Here is a 16,078-nt window from a genome sequence, read left to right as displayed (position 1 = left end):
TGGCTGATTGTGCTTTGATGATTTGTTGGTTTATGTCAGTGTGTTTGGAATTGATGGAAGATCACAGCATTATAATGAAGAATTTGAGTTCATTGACACCACTGAGGCGTGAAATATGATCTATTGTGATGACACAAGAAGAATGATTATAAGGCATGGAGTGTGTACATTATCTGTCCGCTGTTGAACGTTGACATGACTGTGGATGTTTTGTTTCTTTTTTCCGTCCCCCAGGTGAGAGGTCACCCTTTGGCCCCTCTCCTCTGGGTCGCCCTGCCTCCGAGACGAGGGCCTTCCTGTCCCCTCCTACCCTGATGGACGGGCCACCACGACTCTCGCCTCAGTTTCCCATGGGCCCTGGCGGCAGAGGTGACCTCATCGCATTCCTTTTTCCTCCTCCTCCTCCCCCCTTCCTGACATACTGAAACTCTAAACCTGGGGAGAGTCTGAACTTACTGTACAAGGGGGACAGCATTACTTGGCTCGTCGTGTGAACGTGTTATTTTTATGGCATCATGTGCATCGTGTAGCTAGCCAGTTGATGCCTTGCATGGATCGTGTGTGGATATCCCACACTGCACAGCAACAGCAGCAGCAAACTCATTGCAGCCAGGGAAAGAGAAATTCAGGTTCATTACAAGGCCCAAATCCCAAGCCCACCATTGTCTTGCACCCTCATATGCACTGGGTTATCGGCTCTTAATAATTAGTGAGTAATAACAGATAGAGTAGGTGACACATACAATACTGATGGGCACACTTCCCTCACTGAACCTGAACTTTCTCCCTCCGATCATAGCTAGTCAAATGTTAGCAGTGGTTAAAGTGGGATTTGGCAGGTGGGGGGAACCCTAAAATCCACTGGACAACATATTGAGTATCGTGGTGTAGCAATACTTTTTGGACAAGAATTGCTAGCTTCTTGGTCACCTTTGTACACACGAAAAATGAACTCACCTTTTATTTTAACAATATCATCGCGCTATAGCGTTTGTATGAAAGAATATATTTATTATTAATTTATCTGAGGTGGCAGAACTGCGTTCCCCCCCACCCCACCCCACTTTAACCCCTGAATGTTAGATCTTTTAGTGTTAATGCTTAGGCCATGCCCATGCCATTAGCTGATAGCATTAGCTTGTAGCATTTTTCATGCAGATGTTTCATGTTTCATGGTCTCATTGGCATTGCACTGCTTGTCTCTCTCCCTCTCTCCCACGTCTCTCTTCCTTCTAACACTGTTATCAACTGCCCTTCCACACTGCTCGGCCCGTTCACCTCTGTCTCTCTCCAAACTCTCTCTCTCTCTCTCTTTTGGTTTCACTTTCTACTTTACTTCTCCACTGTATTTTTCCTCTCTGTGTTTCGGTTGCTTTTCTGTTCCCTTTCCTTCCTGTTTGTCTTCATCTGGGAGTTTTGAACTATTTCTGCTCTCTCACCTCTCCCTTCCTCTTATTCTGTCTCTGTATGAGAACTCTTGGTCTATTCCTGGCTACCTGTTTCACTCCCATCCTCCCTGCAATTTTCTTATCACTCCCCCCTTTGGTATCTGTTTTCTCTCTCGCTCTCTCTCTTGCTCTCTCTCTCTCTCGCTCTGTCTCTCTCGCTCTCTGTCCTCCCCATTCTCACTCTGGCTGTCTCATGCTCAGTGTCCCGCGGCCTGGTGGAGCCCCCTGGTGCTGGGGGGGACTTTGAGCGCAGTGGCGGCCCCCACTCAGACAGCGGCTCGCTCTCTCCCACCTGGGAGCAGGAGCGCAGGGGCCCCCCGGGCCCTCTTCCTCCTCCAGGTACAGTCACAGCCAGAGGCCCTGCGGCAGACAGCAGACTACAACAGCAACGCAGTGCCCCCCCCCCCCCCTCATAAAAAAAAAAACTAGCTTCTGCTCTTTAAAATGGATATCTTTCCACACTGTCTCTCCCCACTATAGTTATATGTACCATTCTTCTATCATATACTTCTAGTATACTGTCCCTCTCTCATAATAACTTAGTTATGTGCCCTTCCTATGAACTTTACCTATCTGTGTTTTGTTTTTCTATGAAATTGTTCTAGTCTTTAACAGTGAGTCCACTGGGAAATTTTGTGAAGATGAAGTACCCCCCCCCCCCCACACACACACACATGCATTTGCGTGTGTGAGTGTTGGCAAGTGTGCATGAGTGTGAGCTAGTGTGCACGTGTGACATTTGTGTTGTGGGGGGGCTTTATCTCTTCTCTAAGGTAACACAAGGTCACACGGTGAGGGTGGAAAAAAAAAAAAAAAGCGTGTGTGTGCGGGGGGGCAAAAGTCCTGACTCAGCTGGCCGTGCCAGTGATGGAGGAGCCGAGGCACGGACTCGCTCATTCCAGACTTTTCCGTCCTTTGGCCTCTGAGAGGCCCTTTTGTGCTCGGTGCCCCCTGCGGCCACACAAAGCTGAGGCAGGCTGTGGGCTTGCGGGAGCCATGCTTAGCCTCTCAGCCGCAGGGTTTACCCCCCCCCCCCCCCCCGGCCGGGCAGAGTCCACCAGCGTGGCTCTGTGAGAGAAGCATGGAAACACAAGCAGCATGTGGCACGTGTGATTAGTCATCCCCAAACACACACGGCATCATTGCATCATCCACTGCTTTGTGTGTGTGTGTGTGTGTGTGTGTGTGTGTGTGTGTGTGTGTGTGTAAGGCACCATTCTCATCACCTTTAGTAATGTGTGTGCTATGACATGAAGAATCATTTTTGCTTTAGAGACGAAGAAAGCTACGTCCTTGTGATGCTCAACTGCATACATGGTATTGGAAAGTCTTGTCAAATCAAAGCTTGCTTGAGTTCAGAGCTAGGTGAAATTCTTGTATGCGCAGACTAAATCTCTAATCTCACTGAAGCATTCTGGTCTCTCTCTTTCTCTCTCTCTCTCTCTCTCTCTCTCTCTCTCTCTCTCTCTCCAAAAGGCCACCCATATCCGGAGCCTGGACCACCGTTCCGGAGACCCCCACCAGGGGCCTTCCCCATGGGCCCCCTCCCTCCCCGACCCCCCTTCCCCCCCGAGGGAGTTCCCCCCCACAGCTTTGGGCCGGGCCCGTTCCACCCCTCCGACAGGCCCGGTAAGCCCTTTTCCTTTTCCGGGCAGCAGTCGCTCGCACGTGGCAGCAGGCCCGCTTGTGTTTGGGGAGCGCGAGGAAGAGGGGTTGTTGCGCGGTCACAGTGTCCTGTGCGCAGCAGTGGGAAGGAAAAAAAAAGAACGAGCGCTCGCATTGCTGGAATGCTCTCAAAACACTCACTTTATGAGTTTGCAGTCTCCTCTTTGTTGGGGGTATTTTATTATTTCACTGTAGACCTTATACCTTATACCTCTAGGGTGGACAAATAGACTGTGGATTGTGGACTAAGGGGGTCATGAAATATCCTGTAATGTTATGTAATGTCTTGCCTCGCTATATATAAACAGTGTATGTCATTTAAGCCGCAGAAATAACTATGCTATAATAACCCTGCGGAAAATGTAAGGTCAATGTCCATATCTGCAATATGAATTTGTTTACTCATGTCCATTTGTTTACTCATGTTTACTCAGCCCAGTCTGTTTTCATTGTGAGAAGTAGATAGCACAGGGGAAACAGTGTCTTTATGTCAACTTTAACATGCCTTTAGTGAAGTGGACTGACTCTGCTGTAAACACAGGTAATGACAGTCACTCTGAACGCACAGAAACAAGTGCAGGTCTGGTGTGTGAGTGTGTTTGTGGCAGTGCAGCTCTTCTGGCACACAATCGCTCATAAGATTTCTATCTATGCCAACCCCCCCCCCCCCCCCCCCCCCCACACACACACACACACACACACACACACACACACACACACACACACACACACACACACTCCTCACATGGGGCAGTGAACTTGATTAGCGGAATGCCACTGTGAATGCGCTAGGGTTTGTTTTGACAGAGCTGGTTTAATAGCATTACCCGAAGCATGAATGAGTTCTCTCTCTCTCTCTCTCTTTCCCCCCACCCACCCGCCCCCATCTACCTCCTGATACTCAAGAATTGAATTAAAAACCAATAGCAGAGAGAGTGAGAACCAGGCCAAAGACTTAACAAATGCTCTTTGCGTTTTCTGCAGACTCATCATTTGCGGGCAACAGCACAGGGATCAGTGAAGCTGAAAGCAGAGATGTGAGTGTTTCCCTAAATAACGTTATAGAGGACATATCATGTGACATTTGCTGTACGTATACAGTAACATTGGACCAGTTCCCCGTACACGGATTAAGACTAGTCCTAGTCTCTAGTCAAGGATTAGGCTTAATCCACATACAGGAAACTGACTGGAAATTGGAAACTGTGTTCTCAGTCATGTGTATAACGTGTTTAGTATCTCATGGCATCCATTTGATTGTGCTGTCCATGTGTATATTATGGTCTGTTTCAGAGCTGTGTGTGTTTGTTTACAGGCCAGTTTAATGTCTGCCCCTGGAGATCTGCGAATGCCACCTGAAGCTGAGATGAGGATGGGCCCCCCGGGAATGGGACCGCCGGGAATGGGACCGCCGGGAATGGACCTCCACTTTCAGCGTAGGGGCCCCTATGGACCCCCAGACTTCTTTCCCCCACGAGGACCTGGTGGAATACCCTTGGGAAGTATGTAAATAAAAAGAAAAAAACTGTTCAGTCTCAGGTTTTAGTCCTTAGTTTTAGTGGCTTTGAAACATTACAAGAAATGTAATAATGAGGATGCTATGGTTCGAAAACTCTCCAAATCCTGGAATAAAATAGCCTGGGTGTTCCCATGCTGCCTTGCGCGCGATTTGATTCACGCTGCTAAGGCAGCCTGGAGACCATGGAGCAAGTTTTCGCCTGAGATAGGGAACCAATCACAGAACAGGTGGGAAAGCAAGACGATGATGAGCTATGCACAGACGCATTTGATAGACATCCGTGGCACCCAATAAACGGATCTGGGCATTTTTTTCAAATACGAGAAAATGAACGTTTGGTTCCCAGACCACGTCTCATTGAGAAGTGGTGGCGCTAGCCAGGCTAGGAATAAAACACAATAACAACACAATAACAACGATTAACACAATAAAACAGTATTTGGAATGACTACTAGGGAGCAGACAAACCAATAAAAAAACTATTTACTTTGGGTGTTGTGTCCAATAATATATGAAGAAATGCTATGTAAGAAATTCAGTCGTGTGAAGAGATCATGTTACAAGGGCTTTATGCCTCCATTCATTTATAGAGGCAGGTACAATTGGTGTATCTTTTTAACCAAACCATGTCACTCTTTTCCCCCGCTTCAGTGCGAGGCCCACCTCCTCCGGGCATGTTCCCCAGATATCCTCCTATGGGCTACCCTCCGATGAGACCTCCACTGGACGGCTTCCCCCCCGGCCCCCCTGGCCCCCCACCGAGGCCCTCACCGCCTGGCAGCGAGCAGCCCGCTGAACAGACTCCACCTCCCCATGATGCCATCTGAGCCCCCAAAGGCATATCACTACCCTCACCCCATACCCTCATCTCCAGCTCAGGCACCAGCCACTTCCCCCTCCTCTTCTCACTGCCAACTGCAATAGGAGTTGGCCATCATGAAAGAGAATGGACCTCTCTGTCTTAGTCATTATTCAGTGAAGTTGTTTATCAACGGAAAAGGAGAAGAGCGAAAAGGAAGGTGTTTTATTGAATGAAAACTGGAGCCTCTTTCTGACCCCTCTCTTCCTGTGTGTCTCCTCTGCGCTCTTGTGTGCCACTTCCTGTTGTTTTCTCTGCTTAGGGCTTAGGGGGCTGCTTCCTGTTTAAGCTAGGGGTTGTCATGTGATCATTTTTTTCTTTTCTTTTTCTTTCTCCCCCACCCATCAGACAAAAAAAAAAAAAAAAAAACCCTCTAAGTTGTTGTCTGTCAGTGGAAATGCCACAGAAAGGCCAACAAATGGCTTGTGGCCCTTCATGTTCCTCGTATACTGTAGCTGCAAGTCTAAACAAACACACTTTAACTCCATTTAGAAGTAAATATAGACTTTTTATAACATAGGGGTCCCGTGAATGTGAGCTTTAATATGCTTTTAGTTGGAGAATGATGCCTTTGAGAGACTGCCTTTTTGTGAGGAAATTGGATGCTAGATAACACATTTTTAGGTGCCTGTGTTCTGTTTGATAGTGTCAAATGCTTTATAACCGAACCATCTAGAAGAGAGGAGGTTCACATATTTTTGACATGTATATACAGAAATTGTAATGATAATGTGAATAAGAGATTGTAAATACACCTAAAACCTAATCATCTTGTTTTAACACACAGTACTGTGTAAAGTTCTGAGGCCGTCCGGGCAAATTTGCGTATTTATGGTCACCTAAATTAAAGCATTTTATGCCTTAAACATGGAGAGTTGTGGGTGGATTTTATCAGTTTGGTGTACAGTTGCCAGTAAGCTTTTGAGGTATGCGGATGGAATTGACAGAATTGCCTTTTGGGGTATTGGCATTGTTCAGACTAATAAAGGTTGACTTCATTGTTAAAGCTGACTGTGTGGACATTCATTTCTTCTGGTGTTAGGCATGCCTGGATGATTTTAGTCACAGACATGGCCAGACACAAGGCTTCATGAGAAATTATTTTTTGACATTCAGCCCCTAAAACTTACAAGGCTGGTTGTCATTACACACACATGGGTATCCATGTTTCAACTGGTTTTTATTTTTATCTACAACTTAAATGGTTACCTTGACTTCAGGCAAAATATTACCAATAAACAGTTTCAACTATAGTTTACAGAGCTACACCTTGACGTAGGCAAGTTAATTTTTTTTTGTAATTTATGATTCTTAGGTTCTCTGCTCTGGAGTAGAGTAAAATGCAAGTCTCAAAAAGGTGGTGATGTTAAATGCCTCTATTGCTGTAAAATATCTATACAAGACATGACTGAACGACAATACCTTGAAAAAACAAATGACAACAGGAATATTTTTTAATGCTTTTATTTCACTGATTAAAAGAAAATGGATTCATTCAACATTGATTCAAAAATCAACATTCGGCTGGTTTACCCAATATGTGTCAGGTTTTTATATATCATAGGTTTTTCTCCTTTGTTACTGTGGAACATAAGATCACTTCTCCAATCAATGAAATTTCTCCACATCTGGCATTTTCACACCTGTGCCGGTGAATTGTGTTTTTCCCCATTTGCAGATGTACATATAAAATCCAATGCTATGTGCTCACTGGAGACAAAAAGACAGTACACACCTGCCCTATAATATTAAACATTTAAGATGGTAAAACCATTTTTGCAAAACAACGCTTATAAACTTTTGTCATGTTCATAAATAGAACCCGGACAGATGTAGCATAGAGGTGTGGATGCATATAAACATACATTGATATATATACACATGCACACCTTCTTATGCACTGTAAAGTTTCCTTACGTTTTTTTTTTTTCCAAACTTCTGCAACCCCGATAAGTTTATAAGGTAGCAGCCAGGTCTCAGCACTGCTAGTGCACACCCACAGTTGGCCACTGCTTTATTGCAAACTGTCCTGATTTTAAACAAATGCACAACATTCGTACCTCTTAGAACTGGGGCCGGCTGGCCGGTCTCATGGAGACCATGTCTGTACCCACGGTCGCCCTTGAAACGGAGTTGGCTTCCGAAGAATCAAGATCTTAAAATAATAATAATAATAGCAATAATAATAAGGCCAAGTATCACTGCAGTAAGTTACTTCCATTTATGAGTGACAGTAAAAGAAAAAAAAAAAAAAGAAATCAAGAAAAAAAAAAAAAAAAAGATTTAAGAGCCACTGAATTATATGCATTCCACTTGCATAGTTATTGACTTTGCTGTACATGCAAGCCAGCCTGCTGGAGAGGAGATTGTGGCTTGGTGCAAGCTTAATGTCTGGGACCAACAGTGGTGCTGTCTAAGGTGACTCAAGGGTTAACTGGTTGTCGAAAAATCAACCGATAAGACAAGACTCTTTACAGTCACCTCCACTGCAACGCATGGTCACAACTTTGACCAAAAGCTTATTTCACTTCTGTGTTTTACTCTCCACTCACTTCTTAAGGCTGGCATGAGGTTATTTTATAACAGTAAGGTAGCTATTGGAACTCGATCGAGCTTTTACAGGCAACAGTTTTTGAGTTGGCTCTCAAAGATGGCTTCCGAGCAGCCTACTGTTTTTTTTTTTTTTACAGCTTTCTCCTTTGTGACAAGAGATAGATAGAGAGAGATTTGGATTGTAAATGCATACAAACATCTTCTACTAAAAATAAATCTGAAAAAAAAAATAAATAAAAGAACAAAAAAGGAAAAGAAACACCTCTTGTAAATAACTCTGGGATCCAATGGAGTTGTAACAATCAACTGGTCCAATAATCTTTCCCGCATAACAAGAAATCCCGTTTAAAATGCCCCTCGGCACATGGTGACAGGCAAAAAGGGATCGATACAACAAACCAGGTCTCAGTGACTTGATACTCCAATGGTTTCATCGTAACAGACCAGTCATTTATCTTTAGTAATGGAACCCATTGCAATCCCCCCCCCCCAAAAAAAAAAAGAAAAAAAAAAAGAATAAAATAGTAAAAAAATAAGTCATTTCATGCAGACATTTGGCCATGGTTTTGTTTGTTTTTAAACTCCCCAGTGGAATGTTCCTCACACGTCTCATAGCAGCTTGTAGGTCTGATAGAACCAACCCTTGATTTGAAATTCATCAATAAGTTCTTTTTTATCTTAAGTTACATTCACTCTTCACAGTGAAACAGGTGCATTGTTAAGAGATCTACTTGTTGTTGACCCAACGGCCGCAGCACAGCTGCGACAACCAACACGTGGCCCAACTTTTGCTCCTTACTTCAGCACATTATGAAACTCTAAAAGTAGATGTGGTATAAGTAGTAGTATAGTAGTATGTCTCGGCCCAGAGAAGCTGTTGGCCCCGGCCCTTTTGCCTGCAGGTGGGCACTTCATGTGGGGTTTTTTCTATGCATCACCGTTATCTTTGGCAGCGGACGCAGACATGCTGACAGAATATTTCATTAAATCCAGTGACTCTGAGAAGCTGTTTGTTTTTTTTGTAGTTTTCGTATGATTTTCTTTTTCTCGTAACTTTTTCCTCTCTTAGTTCGAGGCCTGAGCTTTTGAAAACCTCCCCTCCGCTCCTCTACTTGCCGGACAGTTACCCTGAGAAAGACTGGTTCCTGTTCACTGCTGAGAAAGTGGTACGCCTTGTATTTCTTTTTGTTAGATACCGAGTTGCACACGCGCACACACTCGCACAAACACACACTCACCACTTAGCTGATGTATGTACTTTTTGAATAATGTTACAATAAAACAAAACACACACACACACACACACGCAAATGCACACCAAGAAGAAATCTTCACAAAAAAAAGCGGAAATGAAAGAAAAAGAATCCTTGATGCTTTAACTTTGTAACAGTGGACCAATGCTTGTTCTAGACTTAAACTCCACTAACAAACCTTTGAGAACACGAGAGGTTAAAATGAAAGCTATTCTGGGTTTTAGGCACAGGATGGAGTAGCAGTTTATGCATTAGCAGTTCACATACTGAAACAAGCGACAGACATTTTAAATCCTTTAACCTTCAGTCTACAGCCAGTTTTCATCAGCGATGACCAAAATATAATATTCTGATCGATCAAAATATAGAACAATCTCAAAGAAAGGTCCTTTTTTTGGTGTAGTACTAAAATATAGAAACAGGGCTTTCTAATGAACTCACTGCAATTCCTCTCTTTGCATACATTTTCCCCTCTTAACCTGCATCTGGAATTTTCTGGAATTCACACGAAGAAACATAAATGCAAGTCTGTCAACAGGAATATTTGCACTTGGCCTTCGACATGGGTGCCACAGGTGAGGGATAACCTCGCTGGATGACTGCAGTGGTCATTTCGCAGCTAGCCTCACACTAACCGCATTCTGGCGCCACCAGTTCTTGGGAAGACACACCTCTCTTTACCTTTCGCCTCACACACCCGCATACAAGTTTTATACCTTCCTTCCTTACAGGAAGCACTCACTTTGGTAATTTCCGGACATTTCTTTCACACCTGATCTTCAAGTGTAGGAGTGCTGAGGCAGCATTGGCCCATCTGGCTTTGGCCACCATCATCTTGGGGGGGCGATGCCACCTCTAAAAGAAAACAGGCCATAGACCTAAAGGCATCCCCTTGAAAACAAAACACTGTCATGTGCCCAAGTGGATTTACTCTGACAAGGGCTGGAGATATGCAATCATCAAGGGATTGGAGGGATGATTGACTGAGGTGGCGTTGGGGGGGGGGGGGGGGGGGGGGGGGGTCACAGAGCCTCTTGCAAGAGCAAGAGGTTTTTTATCTCACTTCTTTTTAAAATAAAGGCCTGAGCTTCACATTCACGTTCTAACACTAGGCAAGCGACCGCCACCATGTCCCACCACAATGAACTTCTTGATTTTTTTAAAAAAGAGCAAATATGTGCAAGAGAGATAGCACAACTCAGGTAAAAGCGTGCAGCACATGACAACACTGAAGATGACAACTTTGTAAAAAAAAACAAAAAAACAAGAAGTAGTAAACCAAGAAACTATGAGGGAAATAGATGTTTTTTTCTCTTAAAAGAAAAACAAACATCCCCCTGAAGAGCACTCTTTTGGAAGAGCTTCCGTATTTTTCCCCCTCTACATTGCCATGCTACCACCTCAAAATTCCTCGACACATTTTGTGTGTCGGATGTCTAAACCAACCACGCTCCCTCAACACAACCAGCTTTCACAAAAGCCATTACAGGAAAACAAAAAGTACCGCAGTGCAGGAATCCTGAGATATGGAACAAGCGAACACACTTAACGCCTCTAACCATCACTCGCATACACACAAGCACAACACAAGATGTAACATAGACCTGGATTCAACCCAGCACATGCACGATTTTGCCCTCAGCAACGACCAAGACAGGATTACTCTATTAACATGCGTCTACACTGCAGTGCAACACACTCATGTCTACCCTACGACTGGTCTATGGAGAGAGAAATGGGCAAAAAGTGACGTTTTGAATTGATTGAATCCAAGAAAGTTTGATAATGAAAACAACAGGGGAGTTTCCAAGGCAACTGTGACTTAAAAAGAACAGATAAAACTGACAAGAGTAGCTGATTGTTTCATTCATCTTCATCATCTAGATCTTTGTCATCGTCCTGTTTGTGCCTACCTGAGACGGACAGAGGATTTATTCCTTTCTTTTGTTGTTTGAGAGCGAGAAACCTGCAGCTAGTTCTCTGCTAACACTTAGCCCCCATAGGTAAAGTGCTGGGAAGGGCTTGCAGTGTGCAGGAGTTTGAAACCCTCCACTATCATGTACGTGTGTTTGTGTGTGTATGTGTTTTTTTTTTTCCTTCCACCAGCAGACCTGTTTATCTACTGTATTTCCAGGTTGAGGAAAAACCAGCAGGATCTTAAGTCCCGAATGTAGCCAACAAGGACAACAACTATTACTACTACAACAATAACATGTCAGCATCATCATCATCACTTATGAAAGGAAAAGAGGAAGAAGAAACACTTACAAAAAAAGACAGATGAACAGAGAGGAAGGCTGCAAGGAGCTTTGCAACTGTTCATCGGTTCTGACCCTTGGCCCGGAAGACTAATCTCCCTTCGAAATAAATCAAAGAGGGGGTGTAAATAAGATCACAGGATCTTGTCCTCGCAAAATGAGCCAAGATAAATTAAAAAGTGATGGTTCTGTTCTCTGTCTGTACGGTAACACCAAACTCCGACAAAAACAAAATGAAAACAAAGTCAGACAGGTGTTTAAAGAAAAGAAAAAAAGAGAGAAAAAAAGAACACAAAGCAAAAACAGCTCACGGTACGATCAACTCCTAATCTAACTGTATCCAAAAAAAAAGAAAACAAAAGCACACACACACACACACACACACACACACACAACATTGAGCCCCTCATGACCTTTCACTCAATTAGCTACTAAATCGATACCCAACTATACTCTCATATTAATGAGCAGGATATACAGAGAGATATTAATATAGTGCTAATACTGAATAAACACAGCACATATAAAGGATTATTTGTCACACTATAGGAGAGAGAGAGAAAAAAAATCATAATCGTAAAATGAGAAGAAACCCGCAAGTAAAACAAAAGCAAAGAAAAAAAATACATCAACGAAAACAGGACTGAATAAGGGCGAAAGGTCTACCTTCAAGTACAAGGGGAGGGAGTTAGGATAGGGTGTAATTGGGCATTGTGTGGGAGAAGGAGAACTTGAGAAGAAGAAGAAGGGAGAGGAAGAGGAAAGTGGGAGAGAGAAAATTAGGAAGAGGCAAGACTTGCAGGTGAACGAGCGCACATGCGTTGGCGACGGGTGGGGACGTTCAGATGCCCTCGCTGAAGCTCTGCATCTCGCGGTGGAAGTGCTGGGTGGGCTCGCTGAGGACCACGCTGGTGTCCAGGGAAGGGTGCCACACGCGTCCCAGGCCCAGGGAGACCTCCTTCACCAGGTTGTGGACGGGGTCGCCCTCGATGAACACCGACTGGTCTGGGTCGAAGTCGATGCTCTCCTCGGAAACAGCAAGCACCTTTAGGTTGGAGCCACGCAAGCGCGAGATGGCAACTAGGTTGTGGGACCACACCGTGTAGCCTAAGGAGAGAGAGATAAAGAGAAAGAAAGAAAGAAAGAAAGAAAGAAAGAAAGAGAGAGAGAGAGAGAAAGAGGGAAAGAAAGATAGCAAGTGAGTGAGCTAGTGACTGAATGACACATGAAACAGGTCATTTAAGAGAAAGGCAGTTGAAAAGTTAGAGGGAATATAGATAGCGGGAACACATTTGTTTGTGTTGATAACACGTTTCCAGGACGTTGCTCTATTAGCCTTTCCCTCCTTATCAGAACCTTGTCCAAACTACTGGGAAGATTAGGGGTATTTCCAGTAGTTTGTAAGTGGTAAACCTCCAAATAGAAGAACGGATTCTTCCAGTAGAGAATAGAAGAACTGATTCTTCCAATGATTTATTCTACTGGTAAAACAAAGCCTTAGAGCTCCTTTGTTAGAAGGTTTACCACTTACCAAGTTAACTTGCTCAGGTTTGTCAAAAAACCACATACTTGGAATTCTCCCTGGCCAAAATACACGCACACAAAAAACAAGCACGCAAACCCTCGAAAGGAAAACACAAGTCTCACTGCTCACTTCTCTCACTTCGTTCAACACAACAACAAGAGGAAAAAAGTGGAAATGCATCATCTTTCCAGTCTTCCAAAGTAACGGCCGTGTGTGTGTGTGTGTTTCATGGCCAGTAGCTCGGACTTATGCTCGCTAGAAAACAAACAAATCTGATAACCAAAACAGCAGCTCCATTGCCTTGTTTGGAGGAACAAAACAGGACGATTTTCTACAGCAGCTAATCTGACCTTCGGTGTTTGTTTATGGGAAAGTCTATGCATGAAAACAGTTCCCTGCCGATACTCACAAAAACAATAACTCATACCTATAACTATACTTTGGCATGTACGGTCTAATACAGATGTATATGACCTTGTGTTTGGAGATCAATCTAGCGGACTCCACTGCCACCATTTCAGCTTGCTCAATCATGAGCAAGAGGCCAATGCTCAAAATGCAACATTTTAGAATCTTGCAATGTTGATGAACTCAAAACTCATATGACTTTCAAAAGAATGAATGAATGAAGAAATGAAAAAGGGTGATGTCATCTCACCATGGATGATAAGAACAGCCAGATGGACGCAGCGCCAGGCCAAGAGCACCAGCGGGTCCTCGTTGCGGTTGACGCTGAGGTCGGGGAAGCCGGCGTCGTCGCGCATCAGCACGAAATTGCTGAGCGTCTTGTGGTACTGCTGCGAGATGAGCTCCACAGCGCCGTCCGTCACAGGCACGCTGTAGCTGTCCAGGTGGATGCGCTCCAGGGGCATGCTGGGCTTGAGCACGCGCAGCAGGTCCTGGCTGCACACGTCCAGAGCCATCAGGTAGACGCGCAGGTTGCTGCTGCGCCGCACCAGCGCCTTCCAGTCGTCCTCACCGGCCGTGCCGTTCAGCGGCTTGGCCTCCAGGGCGGCGCCGTTGAGCAGGAGCGAGAGGCGGTGCAGCGGGGCGCGATCCTGGCCTGCCAGCAGGCAGCACATGGTGGAGGAGAAGTCGCAGAAGTCGAGCGCCAGCGAGCGCAGGTGGACAAGGCGCTCCAGCTCCACTGGTACCAGGAGGCTGGGCAGCTGGTTATCCAGCAGGCTGAGGTGCCCCAGGGATGTGGCACTGGGGTTGGAGAGTGAGGCCAAGGAGCATGGAGTCACCACGCCCAGCATGAAGGCGGAGGAGAGCCATTTTAATTGCCTACTGTTGGACAGGATCTCTTCAAATAGCATCTGGATCCTTAAAGAGGTGAGAGAGAAAACGATTGGAAAGGAGGGTGGATGGGAGGGGGGGGGGGGGGGGGGGGGTTAGAAAACAGACAATAAGGCAATGCCTGAGAGTAAAGGATAACATCACATATAGATTGTAAACAGCATACCATTATTATGTACTTACTCTTTGATTTTTTTGCTTCCCTGGTCAACTTGTTGGAGATAGGCGCTGTCAAATAAACCCTCATCCTGAAGAATGCAGGTATCACCATAGAGACTCAACCTTTGGAGATATCTTGAGAGAAACAGAAGAAACACATATTTAAAATGTAATAACTGAACTGAACTGACCAGATAATAGATGATGAATTGGTATGACTACCAGCAATACATTGACCTAAGTTAATGGTCAAATGAAAAATCCCATACTGAGCCCCTTTAAGAGAATATAATGGAAGTTTCTCTCCAAACATGCACTATTGCATAAACGTGGAACTTCCTTCACACTACTCAGGGAGACATGCCTAGAAATACCACTATAATACCATATGGTTGTGACAAGGGAACTTTCAAGAAAAAAATAAAAATAAAAGACCGTAGAATAATACAGATTCTCTTTACTATACAGACTGGGCTTTCTCTTCAACACAAAAGGAACCGTTATGTGAGATTCTACCTGGGGGGAAAGGGCTTCTAGCCCCAACAAGATTTTCCCTTGGCTGTCGTGTGTTCTGGAAATCTGCGCATTTTCATAAAGGAATGGCATTCATTGTCAAAATGCCATTCCATTGCAAATGGAAAACAATGTATTTGCCAACAATACAGTTTATGCTAATGAAAAGGCACACTTATCCATGCATCTGTAATGTAAACTACGCAACGTCACTGGGATCTGTAGCTATCAGACATAGCTTGGTTACGTAATGACATGGGTTTGTTTATAGCTAGCTAGCTTGCTGATTTAGCTTCCTGGCTAACTAGCTGGTAGCAAGTAAGCTATGCTAGCACTGAGAAAATGGCGTTTCTCAACTGACAGGGTATACATAACATAAAGTAAATTGACGTAATAACATGGAGACATGTATTACCTGTTGTTTCGAAGACTGCGAAGTACACATAGCACCTGGTCCAAATAGGTGATCATAGCATCTTTCCAGCGGTCAGAAAACTGTGGGTCACTCTCCACAGGTTCCATTCTGCCCTCCATTGCTTGCAATGGGCTTAGGTACCCATCCACTGGTGCGAACTCCAGCTGCAGCTCACGCACAAAGGAACCAAACTTGCGCATGAGGAATTCTAATCTTGGGGTCTCCTCAGATCCAGAGCCACCTCCATTCGTTCCTCCACCGACACGCAACTTCAGCTCTGTCCACAACGCTGGGTAAAACAGACACTCCCTCCAGCGAGAACATACGGCCGAGGCCCGAAGCTTGTCTCGATCTGACAAAAAGGAAAATATGTGAACAATAAGCTCACTGGGTAAAGCCAAGGCTCCGACACCCCCGCACAGAGCCATGGCTATCGGCTTCAAGACGGCAACAACTCAGAATAGGGTAAAATATAACCGTTGCACTGTAAGCTACGAGACTTCACGACGGGCCAAATGCTGCAGATCTCTCGCCCTACTGGTCGTGTATGGAGAAAACAAACATCGTTCAGTAGCTTTGCTTTCAATACTATTGGACCATTCCATTACCTCT

At 44.7% G+C, this 16,078-nt stretch overlaps 2 protein-coding genes across 7 annotated transcripts in view; one reads left to right on the top strand and one right to left on the bottom strand.

Moving 5' to 3' along the window:
* The window catches only part of ctage5 (CTAGE family, member 5), a 23,368-nt gene extending 16,871 nt beyond the window's left edge, over positions 1 to 6,497 (top strand). For 4 of the 5 annotated variants that reach the window (XM_042072113.1, XM_042072115.1, XM_042072117.1 and 1 more), the window contains 6 exons: positions 235 to 369; positions 1,650 to 1,787; positions 2,925 to 3,077; positions 4,098 to 4,150; positions 4,429 to 4,615; positions 5,284 to 6,497. In XM_042072113.1, coding sequence (XP_041928047.1) covers positions 235 to 369; positions 1,650 to 1,787; positions 2,925 to 3,077; positions 4,098 to 4,150; positions 4,429 to 4,615; positions 5,284 to 5,459 — 842 coding nt within the window. In that variant the 3' untranslated portion in view covers positions 5,460 to 6,497. The remainder of the gene's footprint in view (positions 1 to 234; positions 370 to 1,649; positions 1,788 to 2,924; positions 3,078 to 4,097; positions 4,151 to 4,428; positions 4,616 to 5,283) is intronic. The other variant, XM_042072114.1, reaches the window with a different exon arrangement.
* On the bottom strand, positions 3,825 to 16,078 carry LOC121693001 (F-box only protein 33). 2 transcript variants are annotated; one of them, XR_006025392.1, is made up of 5 exons: positions 15,467 to 16,078; positions 14,563 to 14,673; positions 13,739 to 14,406; positions 9,333 to 12,662; positions 3,825 to 3,853 (listed from the first exon to the last, which is right to left on the bottom strand). XR_006025392.1 is itself a non-coding variant. In XM_042072124.1 (4 exons), exons 1-4 carry the CDS (start codon positions 15,892 to 15,894, stop codon positions 12,397 to 12,399), a joined length of 1,473 nt encoding a protein of 490 aa, XP_041928058.1. In that variant the 5' UTR covers positions 15,895 to 16,078; the 3' UTR covers positions 6,940 to 12,396. The 2 variants fall into 2 exon arrangements, 1 of the variants encoding a protein (XP_041928058.1); XM_042072124.1 differs by lacking the exon at positions 3,825 to 3,853 and having other exon boundaries at positions 6,940 to 12,662.

The sequence above is a fragment of the Alosa sapidissima genome, chromosome 19, assembly GCF_018492685.1.
Source record: "Alosa sapidissima isolate fAloSap1 chromosome 19, fAloSap1.pri, whole genome shotgun sequence".
Taxonomy (NCBI): domain Eukaryota; kingdom Metazoa; phylum Chordata; class Actinopteri; order Clupeiformes; family Clupeidae; genus Alosa; species Alosa sapidissima.
Note: the sequence above shows the minus strand (reverse complement) of the source record. Positions and strands in the feature narration are given on the sequence as shown.